Below are 18,681 nucleotides of genomic sequence, written 5' to 3' on the forward strand. Positions count from 1 at the left end.
AATGGTTTAAGAGATCATTCAAAGACAATGACTCTCATTTATCAAGTAAATACAAGTTCCATTTTAATGGATTAGAGGAGACACTTATTTCCTCACAGTTCTGTATTTATCTCATGAAAAATTAAAACTCACATCTACACAGAAAGCATTTGTGCTTATATTGCATGATTAAGTATCAAGTAATGTTGCAAATAATTTAGATGCAAAATTACCTGGTGTGTGATATTAAAAAGCTTTTTAGATAATATTTCACTCAGTCCATGTCAGCCCCATTGAAATTATAGTCTTGACATTTATTATTTCTGATCAATAAACATTATCATAGGCGTTAACTGCATGATAACACACTCCATGTCATGCTATGAACGTTCACATTTTCTTCCTTTTATTTTGAACTGAAAACTGATATTTGTGTGCAATTTAACAAGGCAAGGACCTTGACATGTAGCATTATGTAAAAGTCAAAGTCAGCTTTATTGTCACTGTAGCTATAAACCATGGCATTTAAAAGTAATATAATGTTTATTGATTGGTTATTGATCTAAGTATAGAAATTCACCTCTTGCTTGACCCTTGGTAGGCTTTCAATGTATTGCTACAATGCACTTTAGTAGGATAGACGATTGCCAAAATGACCTTTGACTTTTAAGGTGAACTGGTTGAAGGACAGCCTCTGTAACCACAATTCACCGAAAGAGTTGAGTGAGCAGAGCATTATGCTACAGTGTGTAAAGGGTGATGGATGAACTGGTAATAATTCGATATGAAGTCCACAATCACAATTTATGTTAATACCTTTACAGTAAGTTTGAACATTGCATGTTGACAAGCACAAGTCTTGAACTTAGCCACAAGCAAAAGCTGCTTGGTAGTCATAAAAATACTGCCAAATGAAGCGTGAAGAATCATAAAAAATCAGCTAGCTTGTGCAAATAGTTACGCTTAACTGTACCCTAAATATCTCTCCCCAACCCTCCACCCCAATTTCCATACTGTTTGTTATTTTCAAACACTGTCCACCGCTGTCGCCCTAGGACCATAGTGTATCTCTATTTAGCAAGCAGGTTCAGACATAGCTATGAAGAAGGCAATGTCCACCTTATGCCAGAGCATCTGGTTCCAACAGCCAGTTGTTTTTTTTGTTTTTTCCTTCCCCTTTGGAGCAAAGCTGATGCCAGAAACTTGTTCAACAGTGCAGCCTCCAGACCCATTTGCAGTGCCAAAGCCAAGGCTGGCAGAGCAGTTGAGCTTGGCAGTCCCAGCCCTGCACCAGCATCTATAGCATCCTGTAGACATTAGAGTGCAAGTAGAGAACCACCATACTCCATCCAGGCCAAAGTACTGCTGTGTGCATACTATCTAGCCAAACCAAGACCTCTCTTGGCTAAAGCATAATACAAACCTCTCCCTTTTCTCTTTATTCTGCTTTGGAGATTCTTCAGTTGTGACAATTTGCCACAGAGCTCCTGAAGTTTTATAATGAAGGGTCATGTCCATTTTAAGTTAATGAACAGGCTTCTGGTGGATAGGTTATGTGCTGTGTGTTTGTCCAGTATTGTGTGCTGTATCTCACCCTCTGTCATGCTGTGTTTATCTGAAAATAGAAGCAACAGGGTTAATGCCAAAAAATGAACTACCACCAATAGGGTAGTGTTGTATGGGTTGTTGGGTTTTTATTTAGGGAGGCTAGTGGCAGCATCATGCTGTGGGACTGCTTCTCTGCAGGGGGCCCTGAAAGGCTTGTGAAGGTAAAGGATAAAAAAAATGATAAAAAAAAAGAACCTGCAAAACATTTCCTTATTCTTTAATAGAGCTGTGACTTAGACTCTTGGTAGCCAAATCCAAACCACAATCAAATCAAGAATTTGTGGTAAGACTTGAAAATTAGTTATTCTGCTGTTCACTCACAGATGCCATGCAACTAAACAGAGCCTGATCAGTTCTGTAAGACGATATGGGCGGGCAAATGCACTTTCCAGATGACAATAAGCTATCCACATAGACTCAATGCTGTAATTGCTGCCACTTACAAATATTGGATTGAAAGGGGTAAATATTTATTTAGTTAAGAATTTAGATTAGTTTGTTTTCAATTTGGCATTAAAATATTTTTTGTGTTTATTGGTGTCAGAGAAAAGATAATTATAGTATACCCACTTTATTAAAGTGTTGTAAACCAATAAAATGGGCTCAAACTGTTTTTATTGGCACAGAATATGTGTCCTCATGTGAATTTGAATGACTCTTGCATGTTTTGTTTGTAACTCGCCCAGATTGACAGCTTGGACTTTTTTCCCCAGTGCTTGTATGTTGAGTTGTGTTTCACTGCAAACTTTTCTATCTCAGAAGTAAGAAAATCATGAGAATAAACTTCAGCCAAATTTTGACAGAAAGGCTTATACAAATATGCCTAGAGCATTGAAATTTATTTAGATACGCTGAAATTAAGATAAAGCTAAAGGCAAATTCAGTGAGATCCCCACCAAGTGATGTTTCTGGCAATGCATGACACGCACATGCACACATACATACACACAGATTGTAAGGATGAAATGAGTATGTGATACAGATTTGGCATTGTGCTGCCAACCCAGGACAGGATTTATTCACTCACTCCCTCTCTCTCTCTCTCTCTCTCTCTCTCTCACAGTCCCTTACTCTGTCTCTCACTCTGTCTGTCTCTCAGCCTATTTATTAACTAAAGAGCTTTCTCTTTGTTTGTCAGGGAGGATTGTCCTCAATGGAGATTTTCTGTGTAATCATCTGATTATCCATCAATTCCCTAAAAAGCCCCAGAGAGGCTGCATATCCACATTATGCTGAAGGGCACAGCAATGAGAGACAGGGGAAGGAAGGGGGAGGGTTTCCTGGAGGAAACGATCAAAATGGATTTTAGCTTCTTTGCTGGCTGCCACAGGTATCTGCATTTAGTTTGGTTCTAGCTTTATCTATTTATGTATTCCTGAAATGTGAGGTTCTCCTAGTTTCCTTCTCATTTCCCTCTGTCTCTTTTACCTGCCATAGACTGGGCTTCTAGCTACTCTATAATATTCAACCTGGTTTCGTCCTCCACGCTGTGTGTTCTGGCAGTCTGAGAGAGTGAGAGCATCAGCTTGCATGCATTTGCATAGAGCCCTATGGAGATTGAAATTCAGATTGAATAGGTGTTTTTTCCTCCTCCTCTAGCTGTGCCTGGCTTGTGTATGACAAATCTGTTGCATTAACTCCCAGGGTAGGCCGGGAGCGGGAATGTTTGTGGAGCGACAAATTACACATCAGAGCTTTATTTAACATTCCCTACATGGCTACAAGCGATGAACTATTAAGACGTCAAATAGAAGAACAGCTAGAGATGCAACCCTGCATGCAAAGATGTTAAAAACATAGAAGGGGCATGAGAAAGAAGGTGAGAAACAAAGCGGGAGCTTGTATAAGATACTGTCTGTTGTAATGAGATATTTCTTAGATAGTCTAGGTTATGCCCTGTATCATAATAGCAGTATAGTAGTGGTCACATAGTTAGTTTACATTTGATACTATTCTGATAGTTGACGATTTGGTTGTTGCAGACAACCCACTGTGTGTGACAATAACAATGTTATAGCAACGTCCTAACGTCCACTGTGTGCTGATCTGTTGTGTCCCATGAGGTGTGAACTTGTTGGACCCAACACAAAGTCAGTTTGTCCACACTAGATTTTGAAGGAATCAAAAACATGTCTACACTGGCCCTTTATGGTATGAAAGGTATAAGCAAGACTGTTGAACTTTGTTCAGCAGCCTGTTTATGTCGAGCCCAGCTGTGAACTATATTCCCACAGTGCTGCACAGGGTGTGAGAAAAGCATGTTGTCACCACTAGTTGGTAGTACAAGCCAGCAGACAAGATTATTTGTGTGGGTGCAGTTACTTTTAAGTAAAAAGTTTAATGTAATTTGGCTCTGCCTGGCAGACCGAACAAACCCAAGGCCTTAATGTTAATAATTAGCCTATTTACAACTCCAGCAGAAAAATATCTAAGAAAAAAAAAAGCAGTTAAATGAAAATGAATCCAAATTGCTTCCCTTATATATTAAATGGCTGGCATTTTTTTGCTGTTGGCTACTATCGTATATAGAGATGTACAAAAAGCCTTATTCGTCTGTCATGGTGGACCAATAAGATTTTCTTGGACTTACTCAGGTTACAGTTTTTTTGCCTTTCCTTTACAGTGTCATTTGCCCATTATTCTGGTTCCCATTTTAAATCGTTTTGCCCAGACTTTCTAAAACCAGAAAATCCTGCAAGAGGGCATAGAAACTATAAATTCTAAAAGAAAATCAATATGACTGCCTTTAGTAAATTGGTTCCCAATCTTTTCTGCCTTTGATTTCTTAATATAAAGCCTCATCAAAGATTGCATACCCAGAAGTTTTGATTTTCTCAGACTGGCTGACTTTAAATAGTTTTAGAGGTCTGGAGGGGTAAAACTATACATTATATCACAAACATTAGAGAAAATTCCAAAAGAAAACTACCGTGTTTAATAGAATTTTATCGAGTTGTAGAACTGCTCTAATGGGTGAATGATCATTTCATTGGGTTTCTTTATGAATATATGGATTTATCACAAATTTTATTGTATGCTCCTAGGCTAGGCGCCACTGGTACCATATAGTAGAAAGGCAGATTTATTTTATTATTGTTATTATATTTTATTAAACTGTAGCAAGGTTGCTCAAGAGTGACCAGGTGGCTAGTTATCATGCTGGCTGTCATTTGTACATCCCTATTCATCATCTAGTGAATGGCGTGGCTGCTCAAAGTGTCAGCAAAGTGCAACTGAGGATATTCAATAGACAGAGAGAGGGTGCTGACTGGCCTTATTGCACCATTTGCCTTCTGAGTGTCCAAGGGAACACAGTGGTTGGCCTGCATTCATTGTAGTCCAGGCATGTGATTTTCTCTCCTTAGCTTTTTCATCCCAGCCCAATTGACCCTATTTCTTGCCTTGTTCTGGCCCACCTCTGCCGCACACTGCTACAACCGGGTCATTGTCCTGATGATAAGTGCCACATCCTGTTGAGTGAAGTGCCTAGAGGCATTAGTCCGGGTTTGAATAGAGGGTAGACATCGACGCACAGATAGGCTACGTGTCCAGACAATGGAAAATGCCAGTCTGAACAGGCTCTGATTAAATAGATGGTGATTGAAGTTTCACTACAGACAGGAGGATAACTATAGCCTTTTCCCAGAGGTGGAGGTTCAGCTTTGTCTTGATTCCACTCCCAGACTTGTTCTTTTGTTTTGTGGTAGAGTAAACACCTTTCTGCTTTTATCTTTTTGTTGATCTGACTTGTACACTTGTACATCTACTTTTGTACATCCAACCACATATTTTCACACATTTTCTTCCCAACTAAGAGAACAGTTGGGCCACACACGATAGTCGGGCTCATTTGGCTCAGTTCCTGCTTTCTTTCACTACTAAAACATGGGACTTGGAGCTTACGTACATGAAGATGTGCAAACTAGGAAGACACGATTACTATTCTTTAAATAGACATCAGTGAGGCTCAGACTGGATTGCGAGAGTGTCTTCATTTTTTGTGAAAATGAAAGCAAAACGTCTCTGTGCACATTGCACACCTGTCGTGAGAGCTCTGATCCCAGATGCAGTAGAATAGAAATAGGCAGGCGAATTGTGCACATCAAAGCACCAATCAGTAGCTCTACTGCCAAAGCTGGGATACCACTCTTCACTGTCCCGTTCCTCTCACTAGTCTTTGTTCTCTCGCCACATTCTCCTCAACACCACCTTTTACAAGCTGAATGACACTTTCAAACCCATTTCACAGCTTCTAGCTTGACTAATATTCCTCTGCCATGTGTTCCTCCTCCATTACTATCCATGTGACATGTCTGTGATCTCTCTCTCTCTCTCTCTCTCTCGTCTCTGTCTCTATCTCTCTCTATCTCTCTCTCTAAGTTTGTGAGCATGTGGGTGTGAGTATATAAATACGTGTTATGATTTTCACTGTTAGACTGTCTGAAAGCACCTCTTGTCTACATTCTATAAAGCAGTTTTCTGTCTCGGCCTGTCTGAGTTGCTTCTGATTGATGTGTAAAATTGGACTGTTTTTGCTCCCATATATTCCTGAGGCGGGAGATCTGAGTGAGTTTCTTTTTCCTTGCCTCCTGAGGCACACAAACTGTTTCATGTTCTTGTGAGTTGGAGTCAAACGGAGTACTACACATGAAGGCACACACTGCAGGTTGCCATAGATTGATCTGCTTCTTTTTGCTTGTTTTCGTTGCTATCTGTATTTTTGTGTATATGTCTATGTGTGTTGTGGGAAGTGTAAAGCCTGCTGCCTGTGATGAATTGCCACAGCAGTGGAGACAAATTTGGACGTCGAGGAACGTTGGTTTTGCTCAGAAATTCATGCTGCCTCTCCGCTCTGTGTAATGATGAAGAACTGGGCACATATCAGCCTGAGGAGGAGTGCAACTGTTGCAAATGAAAAGCACAACAAATGCACAGAGAGGCTGGCAAGGAAGTGGGCCATGATATATTCACTGTGTGTGCGTGTCTGTGTGTGTTTGTAGTCGCATCTTGGCATGGGGGTTGGGTACAACCACAGCCCACCACCCTAGGGACCCTCTGCCCTCAATACAGGAGCCTCAGTGTAGAGGAGGGTTTGCTGCAAAGGGACCATGTACTGTTGAGCTGATTGACAGCTTTTGCAGGTTTGCAGAAAACCCACCATGGTGCTGCACGGTACTGTATGCATGAAATAAGTTGAAGATTAAATTTCATGTGGGCATCTGACAGAGGTGACAAGCTTCAGAGGCTGATCACTGAGTGGAATCCCAGTCCTCTTTTGAAATAGATAGCATTATGTGTGTCTGTACATATTTAAAACATATTTCACAGTAGGTTTGGGCGATTGAATTAATATATCGGCAGTTGGCCTAGGCGATCACAGGTAGTTGGGGTTTTTTGGGGGAAATTTTTGTAATTTTGTTAATTTGATAGTCTGCTTCCAAAGAACTGCTCGGCAGCGCATTACTCACACTGAGCCGAACGAGTGAGAGGAAAAAAATGGCCTTAGACACAATATTTCTACATCTAACGTGTGAATTACAGTTCAAGGATTCAAGTTTACTTATTGTCATTTACAAGACAAGGTTGTATAACGAAATTGAGATTGTGGTAACTTAATGCTACTCGTAGAACAAAAAAAAGGGTTTATTTTGGTTTAGACGACAGAGTTGCTGTTATTGTGCCTGTCTTAACAAGGCAATTAAGGTTAGGTAAAATAGAGAAACTTGAATTCACTATGTTCAGTGTATTTTTATACAACACAAGTGCGTACCTTGTAAATACAATTCCAATTAAACTCATGTGAACTCACCAAACATCAAACCAAAGCTGTGCCTTCTCCTCCCCACTGTACAGGCTTTTTAATAGGTCATACTATGGACAGCACCTGGCGCCTCCAGTGAACAATGGAAAGTAAAAATATATAACTAAAGGGCCCTTGGACAAACCTAATTGGCCATCATAGTTGTCATTAATAGTCATCATTATATTGAAAGTTTATTTCAGATCCCTCCACCCTATTTACGTGCATAGAGTTATCTGTAAGCTTGATTTAGAAAGGCTTTATTTCAGACTTGGTGTACCAGATTGCATTAGCTAATAAACTTAAAAGTCAGTGTATTTAAGTGCAGTATAATCATATTTGAGAGGCTGCACATTTGCACCCTGGGACTCTCTTCTCTAAAAGGTAGCCAGCCTGTCCAGGTCCTTGTCTACACGATTGGCCATTATTGAAGTCTGCCCCAGCTCAACCTTCTGGCAATATATGCTTCCTGCTAATATCACACTCTTTCTGGCCCTATTTCCAGTTTGGTTGGTGATGTTCTGGATTGCACATATTCCTCTGTTCACCAAAATTGTAAAAATGTGATTGCTATAGCCATGTTTGCTTTAATTTGTGCTTGTGCCCAGTTTCACAAAAACTGTGTCCCATGTGTTAAAATAGAATGTGATGACCTTTGGCCCAGTAGAGGGCCTGATAGCACCACAAAGTCCAGTCTTAGCCATACAATTAGATTTTTTTTTCTATGTGTGTTATTTATTCCACAGGGAATTCAGACAAAATGGAAGGACTGAGAAAAACACACATAACCTTAATCAGAGCAATGTCCTCTTACCCTTCACTAAATCAGTGGCGGGACCCAGCAGTCACACCATGCTACCGTGGTACAACTGGGCCTCTATAAGGCCAATAAAGTTATAACAAATTTTATAGCACATCAAACGCTACACGCTTAAGCACACTGTGTTTAACTAAATGGGTACATATAAAATAGCTTTATTAATAGTTCAGTTTTACAAAATATGGAAGTACCAGATCTTAACACGGTTCACATTCATCCTTATCAATAGTTTCAATAAGTGTCAGCATATTTGCTGGCATTGTTTGTACATGGCTACACTCATCAAGAGTACCTATTAACTCAGAGATAGAAAAGTGATCACCTAAAATTGGTGTTTTCTTTACACATCATTTAAAAAAATATATTATTATTAAACACAAGGTTTAGGTTAACACCACATCACAGTTTTCCCCCCCTTTTTTTGCATTTAATTTTGTTTCTTTTTCAACATTTTATACTACAGCATTTTTTTGTTTTTTTTCAAATTATTAGTAAGGAATCTAAACTAAACAACAAACTGAGACTGATAACTTGTGAATGGCATCCAGTAGTCGAATGTAATAAAACCCCTAGAGTTCAGTGGCAAACAGCCCTTCCCATTGGCATGGTGGTTAGCAAAGACCTCAAATGTTATTGGCAACACAGAAGCAGTGTTTCAAAAGAAAACACCCACACACACATTCACATTTGCATGACAACCACAGTATAAACTTTTTATTGACAGTTTGTCTTCTCCTTGAACATTCCTTTATACCTACTATCTATTTTCCTTCCCATCCACTGGAGGCTGTTTTCACTGCAAATCACTATCCAGGTCCATCATTCTGCCTCAGGTGTCAGGGCCAGGTTTTCAGCTGTACCAACACAGGGCATGATTTACATGTCATATCTGCAAAGCTCTTCCCTTTCTACAGTATATCTGCATTCTGGTGCTTCCCTTACTTCTACATAGCAAGGACCTGATATTTTGAGTCGAGAGTTTTTTACAATAAATTCTGTGAAACACCATTAGTTAGAGTGTTCTATTCTAGCTCGACAGTGTAAGGAAGATCTCTGAATGATTCCATTACTAGTTAATATCTTACATATATATCATGATATCATACAGCAAATTACTACAATTCAATGTATGACTAAATCTGCACACACCAGGGTTCACATTTGCACATCTACAAGAACCTGCTGACTTGTTCAGTCCTGGATTTGCTTGGAACTCGTCCCATCATATATTAGGGCACTTGACTTTACTATATCGCTGTAGCTCAAAGTATACACATGATATAGTGGCCTGCCATTATAAGTTCCAAATGGTTGAAATCTGTATGGCAAACTTCACCACTAAAAGAAACTGCACTTTATCTGATTTTGTTTCTTTACCTCTCCTCTGTCTTCCAACACCCACTCATTCTTTTTCTTCCTGTGTTTTTCAGAGAATGATGAGACAGGTGTGATGGATAGTTTGTTGGAAGCCCTACAGTCAGGAGCTGCATTCAGAGACCGCAGGAAGAGAGCGCCAAGACCCAGAGGTGAGTCTCATATCCTTTACCTACATTTGTACACAAACAAAGACACACACAGAAAACCTAGTACTCATATTGTCTGGAATTTTTTCCAGACAATATGGGTACAAAGCTCTGTGTTTGTTTTGATTCCATTCAGATGTTCAAAAAGCACAATGAATCCTGCTCCTAAACTGCCAACTGGATGAATATTTTTCTTGTTTTGTTTTTAAAAGCTAAGTGAATCGAATTCATCCTTGCGTTCTCATGCCATGGCTCCAAAAACAGTCATTTTCAGTCAAAATACACTCGTTTGTTGTTTGCACACATGCTTGCTAGCACCAGGAATTGAGAAATTGAAAGAGCAAACAAATGTTGTGAATCCAAGACGGGCTCTGAACCTGTTTGAAATTGATTGGCCATTTAACTTCAAGGGCAAGTGACAGCTATGCCCTTAACCACTGTATTTCTTTTTAATGAACTTCACTTCACGACCGTTCTTCAGCGTCTGAATGTCTCCTCATGATCCTTTTGGTTCCTCTTTGTACTGTATGTGTTGCCATTATTTGTCCACTACCCTCCTTCCAGATAACCAGCAGCAGACGATCAGCCCCAGCTCCTTTCGCCAGGTTCTCAGGCCTGTTAACCATGGTAAAACAAAACCCCAAAAAACTACACAGTTAAAGCCTCAAGCATGCTCAGCTCTATCTTCTACCTGTTTTTGGAAATCAGTCTTCATCTCTCGCATGTAATGCAAATTGCCCCTGACAGTTCACATGCCCTGCTTTTTTGTATGTCCAATGGCCTTTTAAGTTGTCCCTTTGCCTTTTTTGTGACCTTGTGTGTGCCTTCTGAAAGTGTGAAAGGCCATTGTTAAAACAGTTTGAGGCAGTGCGATTTGCAGACTGCAAGAAGCAAGGTTGAGATTCTTTGAAAGCAGTGTGTGGGCTGTTCTGGCAGCTGAGTTTGATAAGGTTTCTAAATAGTTCAGCAACTGCAGCAACCCTATGCTGTTGAATGCTTTTGGGATTTTTTAAAATCTTGCATAAAGGAAGTGTCATGTCTTTTTACATCAAGCATGCAAGACATTTTTGTTTTGCAATTTCTCACCTATATCCTTGAGGTTTTTTAAGCGTGATGAGGTATGTGCAGCAAGATCAGTTATATAGACTAAACACTGTTCTGCTAATTGGATGAAAGCCACTTGTAGCTTATAGCACTTCAAGTGTTCACTGTTATCATTTAGAAGTGTATTTAATGTTAAAAGGACATGAGTATGTGTGTATAGCTATATAACTCCCTGGGACTGAAGATTGAATGGGATACTAATTGTACCAAATTAAATTGTCCTATATTATTCATGGTTGTGAACAGATATTGTACTTTTAGCTTTTGCTAAGATAAACAACAGCTTTCTTCTCTTGTCAAAGGTTTTCTACAATCATTACTGAGCCACTTAAAAAAATCAAACTGTACCCTATTACCTCTTATTACTTGTAATTGGAATCCCAGTGGGCTGGGTACAGGCACACATGAATGAAATTATTCACGCTCAATCCACCCACATCATTGATGGCAATGATAAAGGGCCTTGCTCTGTTGTTCTGCTACGACTTATCTGAAATTAGATTGGAAAGGGACGAGGAGGAGGGAGATATACAGGGTGGGAGGAAAGAGACAGATAGAGGTGGCTGTAACATAAGAAATGGAGAGAAATGGTGTGAGGAAGAAATATAGAGCCAGTTGGTAAGGGTGAAACTAAGGAATATTGTGGTAGGAAAAAAATGTGGACTCTGATGCTGTTTGTGTGTGTGTGTGTGTGTGTGTGTGTGTGTGTGTGTGTGTGTGTGTGTTTGAGAGGGAGAGTGTGTGAGTGTGAGAGAGTCAGTAAGTATAAGAGAGAACAAGCTAGAGCTGTGTTGTAATAACAAGGGATTAGAGTAAAAAGAAATTGCAGTGCGTGAAGGAGCTGCTGCTCAGTGTCCATGTTGTGAAAAGACCTCATGGTGAGTTGTACAGGTAAGAAGGTCCCGGAAGGTTGCTGGCCTGGCTGCCACCTGCTGGCAGCTTCAGACACGGCCTTGTTGACTAATAAAGCTCAAGGCTTTAGCCTGTCACTGCAGGCATCATACTCACTGCCAGCCTCCCAGAGCAAACACAGCTAATTACTTTTCTCTGCCCAGCCCCAGCACCAGCTCAGCCCTCTCAGTGCCCATTCATCTTAATTTCCCCCTCTCTGCCATCTGCCTCCTAAATAACACTCCTCCTCATTTCCCTACCATCCCATATCCCCGCTGTCTTCTTCTATACTCTCATGGCCTGACAATGGCCCTCCCCAAACATAATTGCCTGTTATTGGTATGGAGTCTCCACTTCTCTAGCCTCTTTCTCTCCCATTTCCCTTCCGTCCTTCTCTCCTACGGAGATCCAGGCTTTAATTGCCCTGGGTTTAGTCTCTGGAATGAGTGAAACCCACATGATGCTCTCAGTTTAGTTGGGAGGTGATGAAGTTTAGTCTGCGGCACAAGCACTTAAACAGATGCTTTCACTTTCACACCAACCTACCACCTAATTTTCCCACAGTTTTAAATACCCTTTAATAATTTATCTCAAGGGTGTTGCTGCAGTCCAGTGGAGCAGCAAAGAGAATTAAAACAGAAACATCTGCACCAGAAGATACCGTAATCAGTGGTGAAGAGGAGAGATTTGAATGGTCAATCTGAACATGCATGGTGTCATTAAGCCTTCGCAGCAAGGGAGACTCAAGTGAATCAGTCTGTCGTCTGCAGAGACAAATCTAATGGCCAATAGATTGCGCGTCCCATCGCAAGACTTTGATGAGACTGTGGAGTAGTTCTATTATGCCTATAGTGGATGAGTGTGGATTGCCACACAAAATAAAATAGGATTTAATGCCTTGCAGTCTAACCTACTGTTTGCTGCACATCAAGGGGTGCACATTGTTCCCTCCCTTCTTTTCTGTCTCCCTCCTCTTCTTTCCTGCTCTCCTCCTGTTGTACTCTTTGGTTTGAGTTAGGGCCCTGGCCTGAGTTCCTTGCATTTTTCTCAGCTTCCTCTCCTCCCCTACCCCTAAATTGGCTCAGCACACTTTCACATGAGCCAGCAGCTAAGGTGTTTAGCTTGGTCTGCAGTCTCCCTCAGCACACACACACGTACACATAAAAGTACGCAGACACACCCACAGACTTCAGGGGATAAAGGTAAGCAGGCTTTGTGGTGGCTGTGGCCTGGGTTAGGATAAGGCTGCGGGGCTCTGGGGCTCCTCAACACTCTAAATTGGATTGGGCTCCACAGAATGATGGATCGATGGTGGTTAGCCACACAGGTGTAAGAGACTTGAATCTGCAAATTGAATCTATAAAGCATCCATAACTTTTTAACTGTGTCCTTCTGAAAACATCTCTCCCAGGCACTGTCTGGTCATTTCAGCCTTTTTTGCGAGCCCTCACCACAGCCTCACTGACTCCCCAGCTGGCATGTGCATGTACATGTTAAGGGGAATCACATGGCTACATTTATTTTATTTTATCGTTGTGTTTGACAGAGAGCAAAAAGTGTGTAAGACGGCACAAGCCAGAGGTGCTTTATGTGCGTGCTTTAATGCCATTCCTGGAATGATCCATTATAAAGAGTGCGGGGAGAAACGGGATCCATGAAGAAGTAAATATGTCCGTCTTTAGGAGCAGTTGCTTCTGTCTTTAGTGAAACCCAACCTAAAAATGATCATGTGCGATATAACTCTGAACAAGAAGAAATGTCAAGGTCAGTTCACAAAGTCAGTGAAGCCCTTTACAAAATGGTTATTCTTCCATACTTCCTCTTAAAAGCATTAGCGTTTACAACCTAAAAGCACGCCTATACTTATTGGAGATGTTGTCTGCTATTTATTTGCTGAGTCAACTTTATGACCCTTTTTGCTGAATTTATGTTTCTGTATATAATGTTGGATGCATCTATTCAGTGCAGACTTTAAGTGGCTTGGGTATAGGTGTGAATGGTAGAAGGAGATGACTAATAGGCTTAATTTGAGACTCAACCCACGATGTCTTTCAGAGGCTGTGCTGCAGAAAATCATTAAGACAAAACTAGGGAGGGTGTGAGGTTAAAATGAAAGTCAAAAAAGTAGGATATAAAAGAAAAAGGAAGTTTGTTTCCTCCTATCTCTGTTTTATGTGCTCACATGTGAGCCATTTGTAAAACAGTAGAAGTGAGAGTCAGTCACCGTAGCTTCCTGAGGCAGGGATACTCTAGTGGAATCGGCTGTTAGATGCTTGCCTTTTTGATTGGGCCTCTTATAGACTCTGATATAAGGATTCCACTGCAGGCTACTATATCCTGCAGATTGCGTGTGTGCTTTATCATCCCTCTTTCACATTTCTGTCTGTTCATATCATTGTCAATTATGGGGGAATGCTTCCGATCCTTCCAAAGTTCCTCAGTCTACTCTTTACTTTTTGACTTTGTTTTGTCTCTGCTTTATCTCCTCCCTTGCGTTGCTGCTTTCCCCCAGACATGACATAAGCAGAAAAAGAAGGGGTTATTAAATCATTTCAGTGAGCCCAAGACGAAAAAAAAAGAGAGCAGAGACGCTCTCCTCCCAAGATCTATTTGAATTGATGCTGCACGTCATTGTTTGAAAAGTGTAACTTTAGAAGTTGCTGATTTATCTGCATTTGGTCATAATACATCATCCACACGTCACAAACGGCCTGTGCGTTTTTCATTACAGTGACAGATTATTGCCAAAGAGCTTCTGTTCCTCAACACAGAGTGTTCAGTCTCCCACTTTCACGCGTACATGCTCATGCATACATGCATAGAAATTGCCAGCTTAAACCCTGTGTTTTAATGATGTGCAGGCAGAAGGTCAAAGGCCACTCCTGGGTCGGGGCATTAGCTGTGTCTAAGACTTGGACAGGTGTACAGCTCTCTGTATTCATGTCCACAGTCATCTGGCCACAGTGAGTTACAGTGTCTCTCTTATCGCCACATTTGATTGGTGGTTTAGATGTTTAACTGTTCTTGTAGACAAAGGCATATCCAGATGGGAAAGTGTACCTTGACCTGCCTTTGTCTGTCTGTCTGAAGTGCTGCTGGTGTGTGCGCGTGTGCATGTTTGAGCCTGTGCGCACATGGATTGAACAGATGGAGCAAGAGGGCACCTTTACAAAGTGGGTAGTGTAATTAGGTCCAGCCTGTGCAGTGAGACTAGTGGAATAGTAATTGAGGGATGTAGAGAGCAATGAACAAATTCTTTTTTCTTTTTTTTTTTTTTAACCTTTATTCAAGTCTTGCTGAGAACAATGCCCTCTTTTCCTGGAATGCCATGACACGCACTTGCTCAGTTACACTTAGTCACACATAAAAGTACAATACAGTATTTTACTGCCAAGGCCACTTAGCAGTTCTTCTCGAGTAGTTGGTGATTAATTGTCCAAGATCTGTTCTACTGGTCTGGTGATTGAACGAGCGACTTCCAGGCACAAGCCATCTTCTGTAACCTTTAGACCAGAGGCTGCAGCTAGTGTCTCTCCTGGGATAACTGAATGGTATTTATTTGCAAAGACACCATGTGCCCCTTTGTGTAATGTAGACAGCAATTACCATGAAATATATTTCTGTGTGAACATTTTTGGTTATAGATTATGGTTTTCTGTGTGGCATGTGATCATGATGCTGTTTACTTGTTGTGTTGCCTTGTTTATGACTCCCACTTGTATTGTTATTTAAGTCCTGCCTACTGAAGATTCAGAGGCCTTTTTCAATAAAACGTGTTGAATTTTGATGTACACACACCTATCAAGTTGTGTTAAAACAAATAATGACCATTGAATAATGACTGTCAAGTTTAAAAAGATATTCATTCATCAAAATATACCTTTATTCATAAAATTGCAGTCTCTGCAATCCATGCCAAGTCCAAAATGCAGGAAGATTAGACAATGAAATGGTGTGCCGAAAATATGTTTGACTGATTGGAGAGGTCATTGTGGTGGGTGAGAGTAGAGGGAACACACGCACGCACACACACACACACACACACACACAGACACCAAGCTCAGCTGTGCCCACTCCGTCTTAAATCGAAAACAGATGATAACAAACACCTCTGCACTCTACTCCATGTTGCTCTTCCGTACATCCCACGTTTTTAGCCAAGTCCTAAGCCGATCAGGCTCCTCAGATATCCACTTTTAGCTGGATTATGAGGAAGCTGGGTTGTAATAAAGGCTGTGGATCGTGAAATAGAAAGTGGTGTTCAGCATGTTGAGCCAAGGACCCTAATCAGCCCATTCTCACCAGCTCAGGCCCCAAACAGTAGGTGAAGCTGCTAATGTAGGATTGCTATTCAGCCGGCTTTTCAGATCCTCCCCACCTCTTCTTTTCACATGAACGCTGTCTCATCTTCTGCCTGCCTTGATACACACCTTATGTGCAGGGGACAGAGGCAGAAAAGCCAATGGGCAAAACGTTTGAAGATTTATCAGGGATTTAGTTTAGATACACATCTTAGCTTTTATAGGACTCTAATGTGCTTTTGTTTTCACTCTGTCTCTCTCCCCTCTCTCTTTCTATGGCTCTTCTTTCTCCATCCCTTTCTCTTATGAACCTGTTATGTACATTGATTGAGACTAGGCTCTTACATAGTACTCTAGTTAATAATGCAGTGAAGTGAAGTCATTTTCACCATGGCTTTGTGCTAATTAAATTTTACAGCAGCCTTATCGCCCAGCCACACACATTCCTGGTCCTCCCACATTTACCAACGCCAGCAGCCATATCACATTGCCGTCAGGAGGGAAAGAGCTAGGGAGATGATTATGTGAACTTCTGTTGTTATGGGAGGGAAATGAGTACTATCTCCTATTTCTATCTATGCCCTCTACAAACTGGTGCTTATATTTTGTCTCTGTGGTACCTTTGGTAAAGGAACGTTAGAAGTGCTATAGCAACATTTTTCATCATCATGTCACAATTCCATCTCATTACACATTTGTGTTATTCCTTTATTTGTTTATCTTTTCAGCAGGCTGTCCATCTGGTTTTGTGCTTCAGGCTAACGACTGTTCATACTGTGGGCCTTGAAAGAAAGAGCCACAGCTCTGTTTGCATTTGTTGCTATGGTTGCCACTAAGCTGTCTTGACTCAGAGGTAGAGGAGAGAATTTAGGTGGGAGAGATGAAAGGGGATAATTTGTGATTTAAAATTCTACTCACCTTTCTGCAATAACCAATCTGTATACAGCCCCGTATCCAGGTATCATTCTCTAGTGCACTGTACTCAGAAATAGAAACAAACACCAAAGCTCTTGTTCTTGATGATTCCCAAGACTACTTTAGTCTGTAGTGATAAAACAATCATATTCTTCCAAAGTGCTTCACCTCTCTCTCTTTCTCTCTGACTGTCATTTCTGCTGCCACTCTGCCTGCTATGTGTCTCCTCGCTGATCCAGAAGCTCTAAGTGCAGCGACAGGAGTTTCCACACCGACAGAGCGGGAAGGCCAGCCCTCAGGCAGCAGGATCTGTTTGATGCTGGATTCCCCTCAGAGAGTGAGATTTGGGCTTTGCTGATCTGCTATTATACCACCCTTTTTTATGCCCATATACTCACTCATTCACACATTAGACTGTATACAGCCACATGCATTTACTTAGCACCTACAAACCCACACACACACGCACATATCCCCTTGAAGACACTCAGCCTTGAGTCACAGGGCCATGTGTCTGTGTCTGGCCTCTGGGCTAAAGAGCTTCATTAGTCTGGCTCTAGCTTTGATTAGCATCCTCTAGGGTACAAATTGGCGAACAAGTTCAAGTGGTCCTGTGAAGAAATAGTCACTATGGGACATTCTGCAGATGTGATTTTTCATGCCGTACAGGAGATGGCAGTTTTACCTTAAATGCACAGGGGCGTCACATCAAAACAGTACCAAAACACCTGGTTTGATAACATGAAGTAGCATGGGGTCAGTGGGAGTTGTGGTCTTCATTGTTAAACAACCACCATTGCCGATGGTTTATCTGACGTGACTCAAGCAGAAATTGTGTTCATGGACGAGGTAATGTATTAAATTTATATTCACGTTACATTTAGTCACATTCGCTGACTTCCTTACTCACTGTCTGACGTATCCCATGTTTCCCTGGAAGTTATAGCAGCTAGAGGGGGTAAAAGGGAACGTGACGCCATTGACAGGCAACCAAATGAAACGTATCATTACAAAATCACGTGTTTCTCTGGGTTTTTTAACACTGTTGGAAACAAACAAAATATATAACATATGTCTAGTTGTTTTTATTCATTTTAATGAAAAAATGGCACATATTTTTTTTTCTCAATAACCCTAACACACACATCTAAGTTCATGGATTTACTGTATGTTTGTTTTTTTGTATGTTCTTCTGAATATGTGTGTCACATTACTCTAGCTTATGCACCTGGGTGTGAACAGGTTCATTCACTGCCTCAGTAGGGGCGGTAATGTGTGTGAGATGTAGCTTGTGCATGTGCATTGTCTGAGACTGTTTTTCATTCAGGTGAAAATTCCTAGAGCTGTTGCCTGCTCTATAATAACCATACTTGACATTTCCCTGTCCTCCAGCCTGTGGAGTCTAGCAGATGCTTTCCATTCCAGTTGAACCCATTAAGGCCTTCTCATCTCTACTGCATCCACTGGTCTGTCCTTTGGCAGGGCCCTTCTGAATGTCAAAACTCACTGTTTAGCATCACAATAAAGCTGATACAGGGCAGAGGAGTAAGGGAAAGGAAATGGCTGCTTGCTGGCAAAGGCCATGGACAAAAAGATTATTTTAAAAAAAAACCTTGCCATTGCTCACTCAGTGCTGTATAGCCAGAGTATGTTTGTTTATTTATTTTTTATTTTCTTCTGCATTTCCATTTCTGAGTCATCAAGAGACTGTACTCTAAATCTGGCCAGCTTTTACTTTTT

At 41.0% G+C, this 18,681-nt stretch overlaps 1 protein-coding gene across 4 annotated transcripts in view; it reads left to right on the forward strand.

Moving 5' to 3' along the window:
- LOC127351086 (protein diaphanous homolog 3-like) overlaps positions 1-18,681 on the forward strand; it is a 154,225-nt gene that overhangs the window by 95,956 nt on the left and 39,588 nt on the right. For 3 of the 4 annotated variants that reach the window (XM_051378256.1, XM_051378257.1, XM_051378258.1), the window contains 2 exons: positions 9,638-9,733; positions 10,295-10,357. In XM_051378256.1, coding sequence (XP_051234216.1) covers positions 9,638-9,733; positions 10,295-10,357 — 159 coding nt within the window. The remainder of the gene's footprint in view (positions 1-9,637; positions 9,734-10,294; positions 10,358-18,681) is intronic. The other variant, XM_051378259.1, reaches the window with a different exon arrangement.

This window comes from Dicentrarchus labrax, unplaced genomic scaffold (assembly GCF_905237075.1).
Source record: "Dicentrarchus labrax unplaced genomic scaffold, dlabrax2021, whole genome shotgun sequence".
Taxonomy (NCBI): domain Eukaryota; kingdom Metazoa; phylum Chordata; class Actinopteri; family Moronidae; genus Dicentrarchus; species Dicentrarchus labrax.